This window comes from Danio aesculapii, chromosome 7 (assembly GCF_903798145.1).
Source record: "Danio aesculapii chromosome 7, fDanAes4.1, whole genome shotgun sequence".
Classification (NCBI taxonomy): Eukaryota; Metazoa; Chordata; class Actinopteri; order Cypriniformes; family Danionidae; genus Danio; species Danio aesculapii.
In genome coordinates, this window is record NC_079441.1 from 38,703,964 (window position 1) to 38,726,453 (window position 22,490).

General features: G+C 37.5%; 1 protein-coding gene across 2 annotated transcripts in view; it reads left to right on the plus strand.

Annotated features, from left to right (window-relative positions):
• The window catches only part of sorcs2 (sortilin-related VPS10 domain containing receptor 2), a 309,469-nt gene that overhangs the window by 98,408 nt on the left and 188,571 nt on the right, over window positions 1-22,490 (plus strand). For both annotated transcript variants that reach the window (XM_056461897.1, XM_056461898.1), the window contains exon 2: window positions 978-1,045. In XM_056461897.1, the coding sequence (XP_056317872.1) occupies window positions 978-1,045 (68 nt within the window). The remainder of the gene's footprint in view (window positions 1-977; window positions 1,046-22,490) is intronic.

Here is a 22,490-nt window from a genome sequence, read left to right on the forward strand (position 1 = left end):
TGCTGTTTGATGTGTAAATGTTTAAACTCATGACTGGATCATCACAGGCCAAGAGCTTCTATCAGCTCTTTCCATAAAGAGAGATCCCTGCTGTCGGATGAAGAAAGTAACTTGGCATTATGTGTGTTCATCAGTTCTTCTGCTATAGTGCCATCAATCCTAAAGCTTTAAGAAATTTAATAAATCTAAATAAAAAAGCAAGTGGTTACAGTCAAATGATGTTAAGAATATACTGTTAGTACACAATACAACACCCACACCATACATCTGAATACAGTAAGTCTGAAGAATTAGACATATGTTTTTGTTGTTACATCTTTTCTTTTTTTTTATTACTTTGTTAGTCTTTGTCAGTCTCTGGTAATACTCATCTCGCTTGCCACACTTAATACAGTATATTTACAAGGTAAACATCCTCCTTCACTTCCACCTCTTCATAGTTTCCAAGATAATTTGTAATAAAGTCATTTTGTATATGATATCCTAAGACATTTTCCATTTCTGACAAAACCTCATTCCATAAAGGTAATATTCACACGTCCAGAAAATATGGAGATAGTCTACATCAACCTTCCCACATATCCTTCAGCAAGTTTGAGGTGTGGACAATTGTTTGCTTTTAATTTTGGGAGTAATGAAAAAAACTTACTAGATTTTTCCATGCAAATTCTATCCACTTCAAACAGGTTATTGATGTATCTTGCAGGCAGAAAGCCATTTTCAAGACTTTTTTTTTAGACTTTTTATTTACTGTATCTCTTTCAGACTATAAAGGCTTTACAAATAGAATATTAAGTGAATATATTGTATGGGATCCTACAGAAGGATTGGATTGAGTGTTCTGAATGTGTTTGAACTTCTCCATTTTCCTCACCTTTTCAATCTGATATTTGAACAGTGTATTTTTAGTGGAGAACAATGTAAAATTTGTTATACTTATATGCTATATGTATTGACACCTACTTTCTTCCTCACAGGTCATCCTCATTCTCACCAAATATTACCATGCAGACTCCAACAAAGTTCTGGAGAGTTCCCTGTGGAGGTAAGTGACAGAAGATTTTTCTTTCAGGTCAGATTTGGGTTAAAACATTTAAAGCCTAGAGACTCTCACACAAAAGCAATTTTTTAATGATGGGTTGGGGGAAAAATTCCCTTGTGGCGGATTTTGAGATGACAACAGTCAATTTGTAATTCAAATGATTTTCCCTAGAGATTCCCCAGTGGAATTTTTCAAGCTTTTCTATTGATTCATTCCATGCCAATTGTAAAGATTTCTTGTGGAAAATATTAAATGCTATTGCTTTATTCAGATTAAGTTAAGCTTTGCTCCTCAACCATGTGTGTGGAGTTTGAGGGGGAACAAAATATGTTTTCTTTCAATTAAATATCGTGCTGCTCAAATAAAAGCAAATGAAGCATTGAATTTTATTATTATTATTATATTTTAATAACCAGAATATGCACATTACATTGTTAAACATGCTTTACAATACACAGTTTGCTTGCTTTTATGGTTAACCCCGGATTCATTGTGCAAATGTCCTTACATGTCTTCAAACATATCCATTTATTATCTTCAAATGTTAAATAAATAAAAGGTTATCGTTGGCTAAGATTATGATATACTAAAATAGCTATAGGAATATTTGAATTTTAAAACTCCAAAGGATCTTTTTTTTTTAAGATTTATTTATCTGATTTTTATGACAGAAATGTAACAGACAAAATGACAGTACAAATAGAAAAAATATATAAAAAACAGTACAAACAGTTGAGGAGACTTCCACTGCAACAAAATACACTGCCTAGCTAATAATGACAGAAAAGCTATTAATTCAGAAAGATAAAATGGTACATCACAGTCAGGGGGTAGAACTCTTAACAGGCCAATAAACAGAAAAGGATCAATTTTAACAGAAGTAGGGAACAGGGAACATGCAAGCCAGTTTACACTTAGACCAGTGAACTCTGTGGACTACTTTGCTCTGTAGAATCGCATGACGAGCACATAGAGATGAAGAATGGACCTTTTGTAAAATAGTTGACCACATATCTTCTTCTATGTCTATGTTAAGATCCCTAGCCCAAATAAAACGCAAACTTTCAGAGGTAGAGGGATTGGACTTGAGCAAGGAGTTGTAAATCTTAGAGATAGCTCCATTTTGACCTGGATTGATACTAGAGATGGTATTGATTAGGGTAGAGGGTGGTATAGTAGGAAATCCTGGAAAGTGTTTACTGTAAAAAAAAATCCCGAATCTGAAAATAAAGCCCGCATTCTAGTACAAGGGCCAATCATCAGTCGCTATAATCTGACAATAATCCGGGGTACATAGGGGCTCGGACCACACGTGAGTTTCTGCAGGTTTTGTGTAGTTTGGATGTTTAGAAATGAAACTAAAGACACAGTTGTTGTTTAATTTTATTGGTGATTCCTAATATGAGATGTAATTGTAAGCTTGGCAAGCTGTTTGGAGAATTTGATGTTTTTCCATTCAGACAATGCCTGAGCATACTGCCCGAGAGGCGTTTCAAATATGGCCGTCGAGTGAAATGACTTGCCTTAAAGGTACTTTGTTAACGAATCTACTATAATTAGGTGTTACTGTTCAAATGGTTACATATTAGATGAAATCGCTAAACACATACTGTATTTATGATGTATCTGAAACCAATACACAATGAAAAATGACCTGTGAAAAAGGTAGAAGAAGCCAAAGTACAGCTTTCGACTTATATAAGCAACAGCTCAGCAGAGAGAAAGAGAGATGCCAGTGAGTGCTGGAGGTCTGATGGCCCGATGGCCTTTACCACAGTTGTCCAGGAAGACAGAGCTCAGGTAAAGAGGAACAGCAGAAGGCGAGAGCAGATGCCAGTGAAAAGAGAGTGAATGTAGGTGACAGAGGTCTTTCATCCTTTCTTTGACCACTAAACCACAGTTCACAACATTCAAACTGAATCAGCAGACCGCATCTGACCCTCATTGTAAAACATTTCACCCAACAGGCTTTTACTGTCAGCGCCTCTGTGAGCATAACTCCCCCCATACCCCCCAAAGGGTACCTTCTGGAATGTAAGACATAAACAAGCTCCTTTGTTCATTTTAAACCATGCAATTTTGCAATCTAAGAAGCAGAAGTTCATGTAGAGAGCGTAACGAGTACATCATTTGGAAATTACCATTGTTTATGCCTGGATCTTTCTTTGGTGTTAGTTTTTGGAGTCCTCCAGGCTGTGATAAACGAGTCCAGTGCCTTTGTAGTGAACTTAGCGATGACTTAATTAGCACTGCTGAGAGCTTTACTAGGCCGTGAGTTAATTGCCTCACACCATCCACTTATTAGCAACTAACCCTGACCGTGTAATGACCGCCAGCCAGTTCTTTGTTTGTTTTGCTTTGTTTGGAGGGCTTTGCAAACCTAGGCGAAGTTAGGCTTAATCATCGGCCTATTGTTAAGTAAGCATTTTTGTTGCAGATTTTATAGCAAAGTGTGAAAAGAAGATGGAGCTAAAAATAAAGTGCCGCATATGGAATAATTGATGGCATGTTTGTTCCAATGCTCTCATTAGCCTGTCTGTCTGAGGTTGATACGAGGGGGCGAATTAATTTTACATCGGGTCTCAGAATATATCGGTTGCACAGCTGCCTAATGACCAGGTGGAATGATAAACACTGTCTTTTTCCCAGCTAGAGCTTCAGCATTTAGCGCGCCCCATGTTGCACGCAGGCAAACATGGTGGAAATGTGCACTGGAGGAGGTGTGTTTTGAAAGAAAGGGCACAAGACTGTACTTGACATGTGTTTGGGCAGGTAGGGTTCCTCTGTGGCCATCTGGAGATTTCTTTATGGCAGGAAGGCTAAATTATAGTGCACCGCTTCCTCCTTTAGTCATCTCTTGGTGGTACTTCAAACGTCTTCTAGCATTTGCCTTCATTTATTTGAGTCTTAAACATGTCATATTACTAGCGACTGCTGGATCTGTCTTGAAAAAGGTGCAGAGTTGCTGTACGTTAACACATGGTGCTTGTCCTGAACAGTTGGTGAAAACGGCCGCTTCACTGTCACGCCTCTCATGCAAGAAAATGTTTCAGCAATGCAGATGGCACTCCTGAAAAAAAAAAATCAATGTTCTAGAATAAATGAATCGAATTAGTACAATTTTCTCTTACTTTATTCATGATATTCATAGAGCCGCCGAATCCCAGACTTCAAAGACTGGTCCATCATTAAGCAGACACCCAGTCTTTCTCTACATGTCATTCGATGAATTATGGAGAGTCTACCGTGTTGATGTTTTAATTGTTGTTGTTCAGCTCATAAATTATGCACTGAGGTTATGATGGAACGGTCTGAATTCAAAGACACAAGGAGCTGATATATTGGATTAAACCAGAGACCAAATTTCAGCTCAGGTCATGCTGCTTTTCTGTCTTTGGTTTAAAGCTGAGCATTATCTCCCAGTGGACTACAAATAAATATGAGGTATAATTGAAAAAAAGACACTTTGGGCTTTACTATGGTCTAGAAAGTTTCATGGAAAAAAAATATGAAAAGCTATACATTATGAAGTATTGAGAAAGAAAAAAATTCACATACAAACGCAGGAAAACATTAATGTAATGACCCAGTGTTTCATGAGTTTATATCTCAAATTTGATGAAGATAGCATGCAAAATTAGATTTCTGCTAAAGGTTTTCTGAGGCTTTAACAGTGTCCTTCTTTTCCTCACATCAGAGGCGCTTTCTCAAAACTGACCTCAAAAACAGTAACAGTTGCTGAATAATTTGGTCTACATTCACAGTTCATGTATCTTTGGAAAGAAGACACTTTCACCTTTATTATAAACTTAGAGCTTATAATGCTCAAAAAAAAAAAAAAAAAAAAAAAAAAAAAAAATATATATATATATATATATATATATATATATATATATATATATATATATATATATAAATGCTTAAGTAATGTTAAAAAACATAGCACAGCACTAAACATTTTATTATTTCATTTAATTATTATTAATGATGCATATTTAAAACAGCCATTATTGTACTTTGTTGTTTGGATATTTGACCTCATTTGTTTGATAAGGCGGTTGATTAAGGTTAAGCGAATAAAGGTTAAGCTAGTAAAATGTTAACCAAATGAATAACAAGATAATTTTTGCTGAAATACCCATATAAATATATATTTTTACACTTAATATGGTGTATGTGTATATCAGATGTGTAAATCCATTGTGATTTGTTTACAAATGTTGAACACAAAGGTAAAGTCCAGTAAAAAAATGAAAAGGCTGTCATCATTTACTTGACTTCATATATTTTCAAACATTGCTTTGGAATTTTCGTGGCTGAATTTACATTTTGACAGACCTGTTGCTTTAAGACTTTACAGTTTATGTGTATCGTCACCTTGGAATTATAAGCTTCTGTCTGCGCTCTAAGTGATTTTGAGATATTAAGCTTCAAGTTTTTGCATTCCATACAGCAAACAATATGTGTGTGAAAGTTATCTTTCAAACATCAATATGACAGAGAGTCTAAATGTACTCTAAATGTACATTATCTGTACGTTAAATGTACACGTTGATGTCTGTTAAATGTAAAGCTGTTCCTAATTGGTCTTCGTGTGTGCATTCGAAATGCTGATTGGTCACAGAAAGAACCTTATAGATCCAAGCAAGAGTTTGATTGTGTAGAGAAGACCTTTTTTTGTTTTTTAAATAAAGTCTTAAAATGTAAACAACTTAAACTTAAAAAACATCACATAATGTAAATGAGTTGTCATTTAATAACAATATGTGAATAACTCAATTTTGACAAAAATGTCAGATAGAACCTTATAATTCTAAGGTCACGGTATGTCTTTGTCAAGGTTCGTGGGGGGGAAAAAGGGGCGAGGACTCAAATGCAGAAATAATATGGGTTTTATTATTAATAAATTAAAATAAAAGGCAAAAACAAACTACCAGGCTGGCAGGGATCAAGACTGGAACACACAGGACTGGAAAATATCGACGACGAACTGGCACAGAACAGCAGACATCAGGAGAATATAAGCAGGAGAAATTAATACACAAACAGATGAACATAATTAACTAATAATGGGTTAACAAGGAGGGTGGGACTAGACAATAGACGGGAGAGCACCTGACACAAGGAGACAACACAAGCCAGGTGCTCACATTAAACAAGACTAGAACACGCAGCCAATGAGAGAACTCATTAACCGCGTGTTCGTATGACAAGACACAAAACACAACAAAAGCACGCGACCCATGTAAACACAGAGCCACGTGCTTTGACAACAGACGCAAGACACGAGCACACGATAAGTGAACACCTTACCGTGCGCTCACATAAATGCAACGCGCATGTTTCATCTCAGCGCCAACCAAAACCGAAACCAACAAGACAGAGACGCTGAGAATGAAACAGCGCGATGCTGACGAAACAAAACACAAACACGAGTACAAGAGCGCGCGTCCCAAGGACGCGCAGACCCCGCGCGCCCGCGTCAAGCGGGAGCGCGCACGGTCCGCGCGCACCTTTGATGACGCGCACCCAGACAATGACAAAAGTGCTCGACCCAAGAAAACTCGAGCCGAGCACTACAGGACAAGACAAAACAGAGCTAGTGTCCGGACTCTGCCACCAAAACAAGAATTTACAAGACCAGAGTGGCAGAACCCTGACAGTCTTAGCTAAACCTTCCTGTATTTTGTTTATTTTTATTTATTAATTTATTTGACATAGACATCACAATTACACTGGACAACCAAATGCATTTGTTTAGGTGTTTTAGCAGACTTGCTAATTCTTAACACCTGTCCACAGGAGGCTTGACAAAATTGACAAAAGGAAGATATAATAAATGCATATACACAACATTATAATTCTATACATAAAATTACTGAAGGCAAAAGCAAAGGCGGCATGATCCAACAAACTAATAGTAGACTATTTGTGCAAACACTGCTGTTTTGTTTGTAAGCACTTTTTAAGAACACTTAAAATATTTATATTAATTTCTAATTTCAGGCTAACAGGTAAATCATTCTACAATTTGGCACCCTTTACAGAGAAAACAAATTGACCAAAGGGGGTCTCACACTTTGGCACTAGACAGTCACCATTAGCAGTTGCTCGTGTGACTCTTGTATTTTATTCAAGTCAATCAATCATTCTGTGATGATTTGAAATATTCCGTCTCCAATGTACTTGCAAAAACATGAAGGTGGTACTTCAAGCTTGAATTGTTTATATGTTAGACATTTTCTATTACAGAATTTGTGTACATGTCTAGAGCATGATTAATTGCAGAATTTGTAACATTTCAAATACATTTTTTTTAGAATTAATAACACTAAATTGACAACACTGGATGCACTCTGTAAACCCGAGTGTCCCTAAACTTTTAATGGCCATTATAAGGTACGTTGTTGTAACATGTATAATGAAGGTGCAGAATCTGGGCCATCATAAAAGAAAGACATCAAAGCAGATTCAAAAGAACCTAGAGAGGCACTTTAAAAATTCATGATAGCACTAGATTAGTTAGCAGTAGCACCAGCAGACTATAGACGCCTGAAAACATGTTCTCAGTATAGCTGTGAGAGTGAGATCATTTGTTCATAAGGCCAGGTTGAGGTGAAGGACGCGTGCTGGAACAAATGAGTGAGGCAAACAAATGTTAACATTGCATTGTGACACTTCATTTTGCTGATGGCGTCTTAGCTTAGCATTTTATTTTTGCTACAGTGTTTTACACAGCCTTTTATTTTTAACTCACCGTGTTTGTTTCTACACTCCTACTCTTTATTTGTTGTTATTGACCTCTGTGTCAGTAGAGAGAGGACAGAGAACACAGCGAGTCCCTGTGATCAATGAATATGTGATTTTGTGTGCGTGTGCGTGTGTGCGTGCGTGCGTGTGTGTGTTTTCTTTGAGGGCTTGACTTTATAGAAAATGATCCCGTAGAGCAGAAAAGATGTTTACAGCAGTGGTTGAACTTGGGCTGTTTAATGTGATTGTTTAAATATAAGTGATCTCACATTAAACTTTAATTACATTTAGTATTTTTTGTAATTACAGGATTTCATTTTGATCCAGCACAGTCGTTCTTCAGTGTGATATTAATCTAAATTATCCCACTCTGACGTGGGATTAATTCTCTCTTTTGAACTTGACTTACTGTAAGTGCAGACTCAGCAGTTAAACAAGAGCTTCTCCACCAGCAAGATCTGACTTGTGTTCCCTAATTTTAAACATTTAGCACTGATGGGGTTTCATCTCACCAGCGCTTTCACCAGTGCACATGCATATTTGAAGTTTTGCATATTTATGTTTTATTAAAATATCATGAAAAATATTTAACACTCTTACAAAACTACAGTTCCATCAGTAAAGTAACCTTAAAGAGACAGTTCACCCAAATAGGCTAACAGGCTGTTAATTTACTCAGCCTCAGGCCAAGGTGTACTTTTTCAGTAGCCACATGTAGTATTATTCTTTTTTAAGTTTTTGCCTGTAAAATTTTCCTTAATTTTTATTAATCACCAAGTGTTTCAGTAAAAATAAATCAGTAATGTACCAAAAGTTACATTTCGGATCACAAATGCTGAGTAAATGAAAAAAAAAAAAACTTTTTTTATCCTGTAAAAGGGAATTGTGTGATTGTTTTATGTCAAAATAAATTGCCTTTGCCCTGTTTATGTTTAATTTGCTGTAAAAATGTAAACACTGTTTTTCCTGGGCATGATCAATAAAACGCTAACGCCCTATTCACATGGGATGTCAACGTCAACGCTTCCCATTCACTTTGAATTCGGGTTCGTCGCCGCTGCTTCAACGGAAGCGTCAGCCAATCAGATTGCTTTATGCAAATACCCCAGCTCAGACAGTAGCTGATTGTGGACTAATTTCATTGACTGATGCCCCAACTTCAGACACGCCCTCGGTCTGGTTTCACAGATAGAGCTTAGTTAGGGCACACTCAGACTATGCTATCCGAACCGTGCCCAGGCCCATTTCCCGGATCGTTTGAGAAGTGTGAGTGCTTTGAATCGGGCTCAGGCGCGGTCCAGTTGGCCGGCCCTGGCTCGGTTGCAAGAGGTGTGCCAAAATGTGGTTCACTTGGGCTCTTAAGCCCGAAACTAAAGATCAGACGTGACTTTTAAGGGACTGTTTGATATGGATTTATTAATCTTTCTTACTGTTTAATGAACGCAAACTTTCCTAGATTATTAAAGACGCAAACCCGTCACTGCACGACAGGTGCACCTTTAGCAAACCTCCTAATACCTGCAGCACGAGGTCTTTATAATTATGAACGTCAAAATGGCTGATCTGTTCGGGGAAATATTTGACTGCGTGTCACTGCATTCCAAACGACACTGTGCTAAGCGAGAGCACTTCTTAAACTGAACAGTGCATCATCGATGATGTAAGCATGCTCAGGCCCGAATGCGATGTGAGTGCGGGCCGTCGGGGGAGACGGGAGGAGAGACAGGTGTGCTTCGGCCTGGTTCAAAGCAACTGTACATAGTTTAAGTATGCCCTTAAAGTCAGGATTAGGCCATAGTTCAATTTGAAAATTGTACCCTAGAAAAATCTTGAGACATGAAAACAAAGGTACTGATGTATTTTAAGATCAGTAGATGCAGTTTTTTTGCAAAGTACTGTAAACAACTCAGATGCACATTTTAGACTCGGATTAGTCTAAAGCCTTGTCTGTGAACCGGAGGTTAGAGAAGTCTGCCTAATCCCATCAATGACTTTCCATCTTGATAGTGAAAGTGTGTGGTGTTGCCTTAGAACAACTTGCCAAAATACACAATGAGCTAAGGCCCCGTTTACACAAATGTGTTTTCATTTTAAAAGGGCATTTTAGAATGAAAACGATCCTTGTCCACTCTAGTGTTTCACCCAGCGTTTCTGAACAACTCTCCGTCTACACCAAACCACTGAAAACGCACATCACGTGACCACACACACACACACACACACTGGCATGCGCTGCAGCATATCTAGCCAGATGAGAGCTGTGCTCGTGGGACTGTTCATCAAGGAGGCAGTGACGTTATAGGCTCCGTTTTGTTATAAATATGCATACAGTGAAGATGACGCTCATATGTGCAGCACGACGCCTCAACATTTCTGCTGTCTCTGTTAAGCTGTTAATAACAAAATGAAAATAGCAGTTCCTTAAATCATGTTTTAATTTTATTGTTAAGATAGTGAAACAATGTACGTATCTAGGATGATGTGAATAAGGTTATAAAGTGCACTGTTCCCTTTGAAGATTTACCCGACATGTCCTCGGGAGTCTGTTTTCCATATCGCGAAGTCTGAACTTACAAGGAGAGGATGCAGGACTGAACTGTGTGTAGGCTACTTAATATTGAGGAAAAGCCCCAATCAGAGAGGCGAATGTCTGCAGCCCCGCCTCCGTTTTCAGATGTCTCCGTTTTCCCCCATCCAAACTGAGATGGAGCAGCAGAGTTTTAAAATGAAAACGACCTCTTCAGCATTTTCAAAACGCTCCGTTTTCGGCACTCGAAAACTCCGGCGTAATGTGGATGCATGGCTTAACCGTAGCAAAACTTATGCGTTTTAAAACAAAAACGCGTTAGTGTAAGCGAGGCCTAAAACAAATGTATACATTGCTGGTGCTTGTAAAAGGAGGAATTAGATAGAATGTTTGGCTTTCAAACTTGCAGGTAAGCTAAACTCATGTTTTTGCCAAACAAGTTAACTGTCAAAACACTGAAAAGCCAAGAGTTTGTATCTTTAGATTAGGAACTATTTTAACTTTGAAGTCAGATAGCTGGCACAACAGAAACGCAGAAACTGCTGCTTCATCTGTAAGTTACTGATCTCTTGTTAATCCTACTTAACCAGACCTTTGACTCATGGCATGAGGTCTGGGTTCTGTAGTAATTTCAGTTGGCCTAGGATTGCCGACTTACTGTAGGTAGATAGAGGCCATCAACTTGCCTCACTGAAATTTCTAGAACATGTCCTTGTTTTCTGATGGAGCATTAAAGGCTTCTGGGACGTCAGCCAATCAGATGTAGACTTCAGACTTCACTGATGTGTTTTCAGTAATGGTGTGGTTTAATCATTCAACATTTAATGAATGTGGGAGGTTTGTGGTTGTGACAACTTAGAAATGACACAATCTTGTTCAATATAGCAGTAATAACATTTAACTGCCTGTAACATGCTGCCCATGTTTGGACCCCATAACATCCCCTTGAGGGCGACTGAGTTTGAAATCCTCACTGAACAATTAGTTAATTGGACTGGGAATCTCCATCCTTGATATTTACCTCAATTGCCTTTATTGTAGTCTATTTTTCATAGTATTTGCCCATGGAATTCATTTTGATCCTGTGCTCTTTATGAACGGTACACTTTCTCACCAGTCATCTGTTGTCAGTCTCAACTGACTGTAAACCAAAGATCTGTGATTTGGAAAAACTCCTTGCGGTTTACTGTTGTTTATGATGAGAACACTTTTATGCACCGCTTCAGGATGTCAATAAATGTGCTTTCTGTCAGGCTTGTAAAATAACCCGTGGAGCTTTCTTTATTGATTGCAATTTTTCCCCCTGATGTATATAAATGACCACTTCTCAGAGTCTCTTTAGCGAAGTCCCAGTCGCGCTGAAGCTGATTGTGCATTTCTGAGAGCCCAGACGCAGGCGGCCGAATGCATTCTGATGTTTTTATCAAAAAAACGGGAGTGAACAGACAGCAAGCTGTTGTGCATGCAGACGCAGGAATGCACCCTGGAAGCAGAGCAGCACTTCCAATCACACCTTTCAAATGCATTTTGTGTTTCACACTCACTCATACACGTCTCGTGCAGATGGGATTTATAATTCATGTGTTCTTCACACATCTTTTGAACTGCCGAAGAAGGATTGCCAAGAGACATTCCCCCCCATCATGCCTTACTAATACACGCACACATGCACACACGCATAATTCTCAAGGGGATTCACTCCTCCATAATACATGAAGAGATTCTCCAGCATCCCATCAACCCACACCCCTCTGACCCCCTGTGCCTCCAACAAGTGTAATTAAGGGTCCTTGGGGGAGGAAGTCAGAGCCAAATGAAATCACTTCAGGCGATGCCTCCTGGGCCACCGGCCTATTTTAGAGACTTTAAAAAAAGATTTTAGTATCTCAGTATCCCAGCTGTTTATGGCTTCACTTTGCCCCTCAGATTAATCTTTTTATTTCCACCTTTGTTGTGCTTGTGGTTTTTTGTGTCTCTGTATCTTTGTTTATGTGGTTGCCCGTCGCTCAACCCACACAGAATCAGCTCGGAAAGCGCTGCAGATTCCAGCTGAATTGAAGCGTCTGTCATTGTCAGGGTTCTACGCATCTTCCCGCCTCTGCCATATTTGTTTATTAAATATTTACTGTAGGCTATTATCACTGAAAGTGTAGTACTGTCAGGTCAGCTTGGCACATTATACTATGAGATTTAACAAAATTCTACAGTTTCCTCAAATCAGCGTGGGAAAAGGGCAAAGAAATCAGCAACAGATGTAGTGCAGCCTTGCCATCACTCTGGTAATCAGAGCTGCAGCAAAATCAAAACAAATGTAGACTGTCTTTTTTGAAGTAAAACAGCACACTAGTGTTGTTGTGAAATAATATTAACATTTAAAATGAGTATTTGGAGTATTAAAACAATATGTTTTACACTTTACAATTAATTTAACCATTTTGTTTGCTTCCATCTTATGCCAGACACTCAAGTATACACTCAAGTATGTGTTTACAGACAATCAAATATATGTTCAATTCATTTCAATTCAATTAATCTTCATTTCTAAAGCACTCTTACAAAGTAGAGTCAGAGCAGCTTAACTTAGAAGTTGTAGTAAATTGAAACAGTGTCAGTCCAGTTTTCACAACTGAGTGTTTAGTTCAGTTCAGTGTGGCTTAATTTTCACTGCTGAAAGTCCAAACTTTGAAGAGTAAATCCATCTATGCACAGCTATATACGTTCCAACCAACCAAGCAAGTCAGTGGCGACAGTGGCAAGGAGCAAAGTTCCCCAATTTGATGAAAGTGAAGGAAAAAACCTAGATAGAAACCAGGCTCAGCTGGGCACGGCCATTTCTCCTCTGGCCAAACTTCTGCAGTCTAGGTGCTGGAGGCTGGAGGTTGAGATAGAAGCAGTAATCATGTTTCTTACAACCAGCATGGATTTCAGCGTGTCTGTACATTGCTTCAGAAGTTTAGCATAAAGATTAATCATTATTTTTATCTGGTTTCATTTCTTCATTTATTGATTCATTCATTCATTCATTCATTGTCCTTCTGCTTAGTCTTTTATTTATCAGGGGTCACCACAGCAGAACCCAGTTCTGGGAAACATCCATACACTCTCACAGTCACACACTCTATGGCCAACTTAGTTTATTCAATTCCCCTTAGTGCATCTCTTTGGACTGTGGGGGAAACCTGATCACTCAGAGGAAACCCATGCGAACACTGGAAGCACACGCAAACTTCATAGAAATGCCAACAGGACTCGAATTAGCGACTGTGAAAAGTAATTCTTAAGCTGCATTTCTGCAACCCTAATCTAAACCACCATGTAACAGGGACCTTCTTGCTGTGAAGCAACAGTCTTAACCACTGAGCCACCGTGCAGCCTTATCTGGTTTCATATACCTGTTATTGTCACTGTCTGTTTAGCACAGTTTATTGGTGGAATGTCCAAGATTGTGCGCAAATGTACTCAGTGATACATTTCATGATTTTTTTCTTCATTTTGTTTTTGAAATGTTACAAATCTAAATAAACGTTTAAATGAATAAGCCTTTATTCGAAATTGATTAAAAACATGTTTACTGATCTTTTTACCCGTAGTAGATAAATAATTATGTACTGTGTTACAATTAAAGCTGCATGTGTCTTGGTATAAAAATACAAATTGTGACTGCTTCAAAATGTATGACTTAAAACACAAAAAGAACACAATGCTGTTTGTCATGTTGTGGTAAATGTTGGGGTTATTTGTGTCCAGATGAAATGTGAATATTTGAATTGATTCAACCATTGATTTTAGTTTGTCAATATTACATTTGTATGTTAGTTGGATGAATATGCGACTTTGTTCAGATTTATTTTTACATTTAACCCAAAACAATTCCCTAAACCTTACCACAACTTATTTTAGTTGCAAAACTAGATCCAACTTTTGAAGGCACAGCAGATTTTCATGTAAAGCTTGAATTTTTGTAAAAAGCTATATCAATAAAATAGCTCTATTGATGTTGCTTGCTGAAAGACTCTTGCTGCAGGCTGTTCTTGTCATAGAATGTGAATGAACAGGAACCTTGGCTCTAAATGTCCAAATCATAGTTGTTGTATTTACTAAGATATCAACAACTTTAAGTGTGCAGAGAAATTCTTTGGTTGTGCATGATAAAAGAAGTGTCCACCAAGCACTGTGCATGATTAACAGTGGACAAACTTACTTGGTTTTGTAAGAATCAAAGTTCATACACTTTATTGGTTCATTCATTGGTTTACCAATAATTCATCTTGCTGTATAGAGTTTAAAAACTACATCAGATGTGCACAAATAATGCTTGCGAAATATTTTGTACCAGATGAATGTAAAATTTTTTTTTTTTTTTTTGCAAGCAAAGAGAATGAATTGATAAAAGAGTTTCTCAGTGACTGAATTATTTTGGATTTCTGTTTGTAAACTCTGCACTCCTCTACTTGAGTCTTTCTCTTTTGCTTCTCCATCGACTCTGAGTTGCTGAATAGTTAATCCATGCGCTGACTCTTCTCCTGCATGCATATTGTATGGTTATAGGTCCAATGGTGTTTCTACAGAATCAGTGAGAAAAATAAGATCTGGAAGAATAACATAAACTGTAGGACTCTGTCTGTGAGGGTGTTGTTTTTAAACCCGTCTGATGACCTGAACCAAAGACCTCGAGCCAGAGACCTTCTGTCTCTCTCACACATGCACATTCACACATGAAAAGGAGCGAACATGGAAAATACTCTATTGCAGAAAAGGGGAAAATAGTCCAGGGAGGCAAATCATGCAAGTTTCTTCACATACACCAGGGATAAAACAACCTGAAGAGTCTTCTGCCACACAGGCTTATTGGGAATACATGCTTCAGTCTACATTTTTGTGAAACCGCAAAAAAACAAAAAACAAAAGCATACATAATCATATAGGTTTAACTGTAAAATGAAGGCTATGGGGCAGTATGACAGGAATAACTTTTCTTCATTTTTGCTATATTAATAGTTGCATGGACATTTTATTGATGAATCAAGGATTATAAACATAAAGGAATATGTTTGCCTCATCTTTCTATCTCCATATGTGCAACTTTTCTTGTGTCGGTTCAAGTGAGGTGAAGCACGTTTCCAAAAAAACATAAAAGCAGTTTAAATTCAAGGTAAAACTACATAGTCACAATGACCTTGTTTCTTATATTTGCTTTTGAAGACACTATTGGTTGGTTTAGGGAAGGGTTTAGGTTAGTGGTTCGCTGATCTAGCCCTGGAGACACAAGATGTCAACATGATGTCAGATTGACATTGTACCCTAACGTCGAGGGGACATTGCATTTTGTTTGGAAATGAAAATCGGGTTAACGTCAGAACCCAACGTCAGGCCGACATCAATGTCAAAAATGCCAACGTCCAACCTAACATGTCTAATGATGTTGATAAATAAGATTGACGTTGTGTGGATGTTACCACTATGACGTCTATCAGATGTTGGATTTTGGTTGCTATACATAACAAATAAATTTCAGTCTTTGACATCAATTTAACATTGGGTTAAGATGTAGGCTAAACATTGGAAATTGGTCAACTTTTCAACACAACCCTAAAATAACCATATAGCAACATTCATTCATGCATTCATTCATTCTTTCATTTTCTTTTCGGTTTATTCCCTTAATTAATCTAGGGTTGCCACAGTGGAATGAATCGCCAACTTATTCAGCACATTTTATGCAGCGAATGCCCTTCCAGCCGCATCACCCATCACTGGGAAACACCCATACATTCCTATTAACACACATACACTATGGGCAATTTAGCTTACCCAACTCACCTATAGGTCATGTCTTTGGACTTGTGAAGGAAATTGGAGCACCCAGAGGAAACTCACACCAACACGGGGAGAACATCCAAACTCTACACAGAAATGCCAACTGGTGCAGCCGTGGCTTGAACCAGCCACCCTCTTGCTGTGAGGCGACAGTGATACTCACACTGGATACACATAAAATTTTGGTCACTTGAGATCACGACCTAAATCTAACCTAATATTAACATCTTATGACGTTGTGTACCTGCTGGGAGGTGATGACAAAAGCCTTCTTGGGGACTTATACAAGAAGAATGTGTATCTGAAATGTATATAAGAAAAAAAGGTAAAACAAAACAGTAGACAGCTCCCTCTAGTGGAGTTATCATCTGAAATATGTAACGAAACTTACCCGGAGCAACATATTTTTTATTAGCAAAAATGTAGACTGTAGGCATGTATTTCTATTGAGCTTAGGTTCACCTTTCCTCAAAAATTTAAACTGACGTGATATTTTTGGCATGGCATATCTAATATTTACACATCTCAGTGACTGAGTGTGTCACAGGGGAGTAAAGAAGCAGTAATGAGTGACAGTGATGATGCTGCCATTCACAGTGACTCTATTTACACCTCAGAACTGTTAATGATTATAATGAAGGCAAATGAACGCACACAAACACACAGGCAGTAAAATATTCATGTGCAATTCAATGTAGTTTAGCTTCAGTACCTTTGTTGTGAATATGTGTACTAGTGCATGAACTATTTTTGTGCAGTATTGCCTTGTTTATTATTGCAAAAAGGGCATTGTGAGAAAGACTTAAGATAAGGAGAGATGATTGAACGAGGTATTGAGTAAATCATCCTACAGACATATGCAGTTAAGTGGAAAGATGGCTTTTCAAAATAATTTTAGTCCCCAGCTGGTTTCTTGCACTTTTCAAGTGGTTCTACATTTACATTGTCAAGGCTGCTGACTCATAAATATTTTCATCCACTCTGCTGTTTCTGTGGCAGAGGAAACCACAGGGTGTGAGGCATGATAGACAGACACAAGGAGTCTGTCAGATTGTTGTCTGAGACAAAATGCGGCACATATGAGTTGATGTGGTGAAAAATCGGTTGAATTGTTGGTTTAAAATCTAGAAGTGCAGGGCTTAAAATGAACACTCGCCAAGCACTAAGTGCAGATAGAATCTCAGTCTGAGAGTTTAAGAGACTTTGTTGCTTCCCAGTTGGCAGATGATATTTTTATATACAGTTTGTATGAGTACAATAAATGATTCACCAATGAACAATGCTGTTATACTGTATACATTATGTGATGAGCTGCACTTGGTCAGAGCAAGTTTGATGCAGCAAATGATTCAAATGATTTCTTTTTGTGTGTTTAAGTGACATTTAATAAGCATTTGGATTTAATACACAACCAAAAATTGTGAAATGACGTAAAGACCAGTGTTGTGCTAGTTACTGAAAAATAGTACCTAGTTACAGTTACTAGTTACTTCATTTAAAAAGTAGCTCAATTACTTTATCAATTACTTACTCCAAAAAGTAATGCGTTACTGTTAAAAGTCATTTTTGAGATACTTTTCCAAAGAACATGTTTAATGCTCCCATTAATGCTCCTATAAAGTCTTTTCAGTGCTGCATATAGAATACACCGTTGATCAGCTTCAGTTTTAATTAATTTGCATTCTCACTACTAAAACACAAGACAGACTTAAACAAAAAGTAATTTTTTCATTATTTAATTATTTTAATTTATTTAAGTCAGATCAGCAGCACAAAAATAAAAAATATCGCAAGGTGATAAATCAGCTGAATAATTTATTCAGAAACAACAAAAGCGAAAACTAAAGTTGCTTCAGCATCATAAAATTTTGTATTTAACCCTTAAACATGTTCCTTCACAGCTTGAGTGTGAAAACTAGCAGCAATATACAACAAACACAAAACCTTTATGAAATAAATAAATGAAAGTAATCCGAATTATCATTCAGAATCAATTTAGTAAAACTCAGCACCAAAAAAAAACAAAAAACTGCTATTATAGACAACCATACATTTTATGCATGTTAAACAAAACAAAAACATAACAGCTGCTCAAAAATCTAATCTATCTATAAATTAAAAGTGGCATGTCAGCAACTTATGGACAGTAAGCTGTGTATATTCAAAAGACAAGATCTGCTGTTGTATTACATCTATAAAAATATGTAAAGCAATGAAAAATAAATCACAGCTTTTTTTCTGAGCAACACAAAACTATACATTTAAATAGCGTGTTCTGAAATACAACAGAAATGTGTCACTAAACTAATCAATTTTGTTAAACAGATAACAAATGTGGGCTTATTTATTTGAAACGACAAGCATAATAGCATTATCCTCGCACTGATTCGGTATACAGAGTGTGCGCATGAGAGAGACTGAGAGACTTTTCTCTATTCAGCACACTCAAACGACCACTCCTCCATTATTGAAAGCCAGATACTGTAAGCATGTTTGTGTGATCATTCTCTGAGTAAATACATATTGCACAATCAAAATTTTGATTGATGTCTTTTGGACCAGTAGTTTTTGAGAAAAGATGGGAAAAGTACCGTCTATGCATGTGTACAGAAGATGATAGGCGTTAACGGTGTTCTGTACACGATTATAATAGTGTTCCGGACAGGGCGCATAACTTCATTTCACTGGAAAAATGGACATTGTTTTAAGTCTTATTAAAAACCAATGTCAGAATATACTAGAATTGTGTATAATTTTAGGTTAATGTTATATTTAAGTGAATAAAGTTTGAAATTATATAACTTTACAATCATTTAATTTTTATATCGTGTTTATTTTATTACAAAATGACCATTTAAAATATTAAAACATTAAATTCATGCAAATTAACTTGACTGACCTATATTCATATAAACATCATTACTGCACAAAGATTATACAAACAGCATTTGCAGCCTGTCTCTCAGGCTCCTACTGGCAGATAGTTGCACCATCCAGTCATCACCCACAACTGACGTTTAAATATACCCATTTCAAAGCATTTGTTCAACAAAATATAATTTGTTTAACAATTTGTGATAACATAATATATTCATTTCATAAAGACTGTAATACTGTGTGATGTATAAACAAAATGCAAATGCATGTTGTCGTTGCTCTAAATGTCTTCCTTCCCAAGCGACGCTCACCCCTTTAGCTTGCCTACAGTCTATTTTCAAGCGCATTAGGTGGAGGTCGCAAACTTACTGAATTTCCTCAGAAACATATAGTAGGAGGGTCTCTGTTGTGCTCGGGGGTGAAAAAGTGAGAAATAAAGATTACACAGATATATAGTTTGTCTATGACCCATATGTTTTTATTCAGAGATTGGCAATAAAAGGTCATCTGTACGAAACATCGTTGTGCACGGAATATGGTTAATCTACGTTAATGCATTATTGCCCAACACTGGTAAAGGCTTATAATATTTAATAAATAGTGACAATTGGTCCCCAAACTAAAATGTGACAGCTATGAGTCAGTAATCATTTGACACACTAAACATAACTAAAAAATTAAGCATATCAGATGATGTTCATTATAAAACATGCACTCCTAAAGAAATGTGAACTTGCTGAAGGGTTGTTTTTTTTTAGTATGTGTATGGTTTGCCCTCCTCTAGATAGCTAAGTCAGTGTGTCTGTGTGTGTGTGTGTGTGTCTGGATAAAAGGCAGAAAAGAAAGAAGGAAAGACATGTAAATCTGGAATGTGAATGGTTTTCGAAACTTGCTGAATGGAGTCAAACGCGTCGCCATCTGGAGAGAGTTTCACATTTCTGTGGACATTCCTTCAGTGACGAAAAACAGACTCGAACTAAATTACAGGCAGCTGCTGCTCTGAGAAACGCATAGGGTTGAGTGAGGAGGAGGAGAGAGTGAAAAAAAAACACCAAGTGTCCCCACAGATTTGTTCTTCATTTTCTTTTGAGAAAACTGTGAATGCATTCAGAGCTTGAAAAACAATGCTGCTTCTCTTTCCACTCGCCTTTTCCTTTTTAGCCTCTCCAGTTAAAGCGCTTGGCTCGTCACCAGCAGGATTTCACCCTGTCTTTTTTGTTGCCGAAGTGAGGCTGAAGTTCCGGACCTCACAGCTCAGGGGCTAAACGCTGCTGACAGAGCCTCTGTAATTACGACACACACGGGACTTGTAGTTCTCTGCCTCTCGCCCCGCAGCGTCTGAAATGATCTATAGGTTTGCGCAGGTTAAGTAGTATAAAACACAACCATAAAGAGGTTTCTGACAGGTGATTAAGAGAAGCATGTTTTTGTGGTGTAGACATGTGTCTGCCGCTGCTCGGATATGCATATGCACACACTTTTTATTTCGTTTCATCAATCCTCACCACTTTTAATCCTCCCAACATGAATAATACATTCCTTCATTTCCTTCTGACCACACACATCATGCTCACCACTGACTGTAGCAATTTATTTCATCCCAGATTACCGAGATCTCACCATGCTTCAGTAGTTGACCCATTTGACGATTTTCCCCTCCAAAATGTTATGATACTAGCTCTTGAAGTGCATCGGGTTTCATTTAGAGCTGTGTTGTGCTCTGACTTGAGTGGTCTCACACGGGTCCAGCTTTAAATCGAATCCCTCACACACACAGACACACACTAATGCTCAAGAGTGAGTGTTCAGCACGTTTCAGATGTGACTTGACCATGGTGCTGTTGGCTCAGTGGGAAACACTGAGGATCTACAGTCACACAACACGACGCAACACAGAGACTATCCATCTCTCTACATTTTCCAGCAGACAGCCTGCTGCGTGTGTGTCTCCGTGTGTGTGTGTGTTTGGCAAAGGTGCTTGGCAGACAAGCCCATCAATGCTGTGAAAGTGTTTGCCAGGCTTTTATCAAACACCTCTGCTGGAGCTCATTGATTCAGCCCGGCAGGGTGGTCAAGCAAAAGAAATCCACGCTTTAACTTCAGTGCATGCGCTGTGCTGGTCTCTTGTATAATGATGTGTGGTCTTAGGTTTGAACAGTGCCATGCGTAATCGACATTAGTAGAGATACAAAATGAAATTAAATGTTATTTTGTGTTTTGTGAGAGAATGGTTTGAGGAAAATGGAAAGCTTGATGAAGGTTCAGAGTGTGCAGAAACCTTGTTGTGCTGCTGAACACAGTGTGTTTGGACAGTGGCATTGCTTCAGGCACACACACTCACACACTGCATGCTCACTTTGCTGTGATCTCCTTTTTTCACTCCTTCTCCTGCTTTCTTTAAGACCAACACCTACACATACATGTACATAAGAAGATACGCAGGCTGGTTCAAGCAAGAAAAAGGCAAATTCACGGTGTGTAAATGTGCCATAGCACAGCTAGTTACTTTTCTGCAGTGTATAAATGAAAAAATCAAAAGCATGCTATACAGTAAGTTACATAATAGAATTAAGTTCATCAAGCTAAATGTGCAAATGCGCACACACACATTTAAATACTGTAGGTGCTGAATGAGAGGTAAATGTGTGTGTAGTACAAAGCGTAAAGCTGCTGCTTTAAGTTTGTTTTTTAAATAAATTTGATTAGGCTTGATGTTATTATAAAAGTTGTTTATTGTGAACCAAACAACTTTGCTTTTAAATTGCTTTAAATGTTTTGTTTTGGAGCGAGGGGAACTGCAATGCTTTGTTTATAATGTGAACATTTCATTTTTATTTGCAGTATGGCTACCATACAGACTTCTGTGCAAATGCTTCAGTTACTAATTAAATGATATTTATAAAGCTTCAAAAACTGCCTTTTTGAATTGTATGATGTTGTTGCATGTCAGTAATATTTGCAGATTTTATAAATTAACTATAGTAAGGGCTACCACATACAGTTGAAGTCAGAATTATTAGCCCCCCTGTTATTTTTTCCCCAATTTCTGTTTAACGGAGAGAAGATTTTTCAACACATTTCTAATCATAATATTTTAATAACTCATTTCTCATAACTGATTTATTTTATCTTTGCCATGATGACAGTACATAATATTTGACTAGATATTTATCAAGACACTTCTATACAGCTTAAAGTGACATTTAAAGGCTTAACTAAGTTAATTAGGTTAACTAGGCAGGTTAGGGTAATTAGGCAAGTTATTGTATAACGATGGTTTGTTCTGTAGACTATCGAAAAAAAATAGCTTTAAGGGGATAATAATTTTGACCTTAAAATGCTTTTTAAAAATTTTAAAACTGTTTTTATTCCAGCCGAAATAAAACAAATAAAACTTTCTCCAGAAGAAAATATTATCAGACATACTGTGAAAATTTCATTGCTCTGTTAAACATCATTTGGGAAATATTAAAAAAG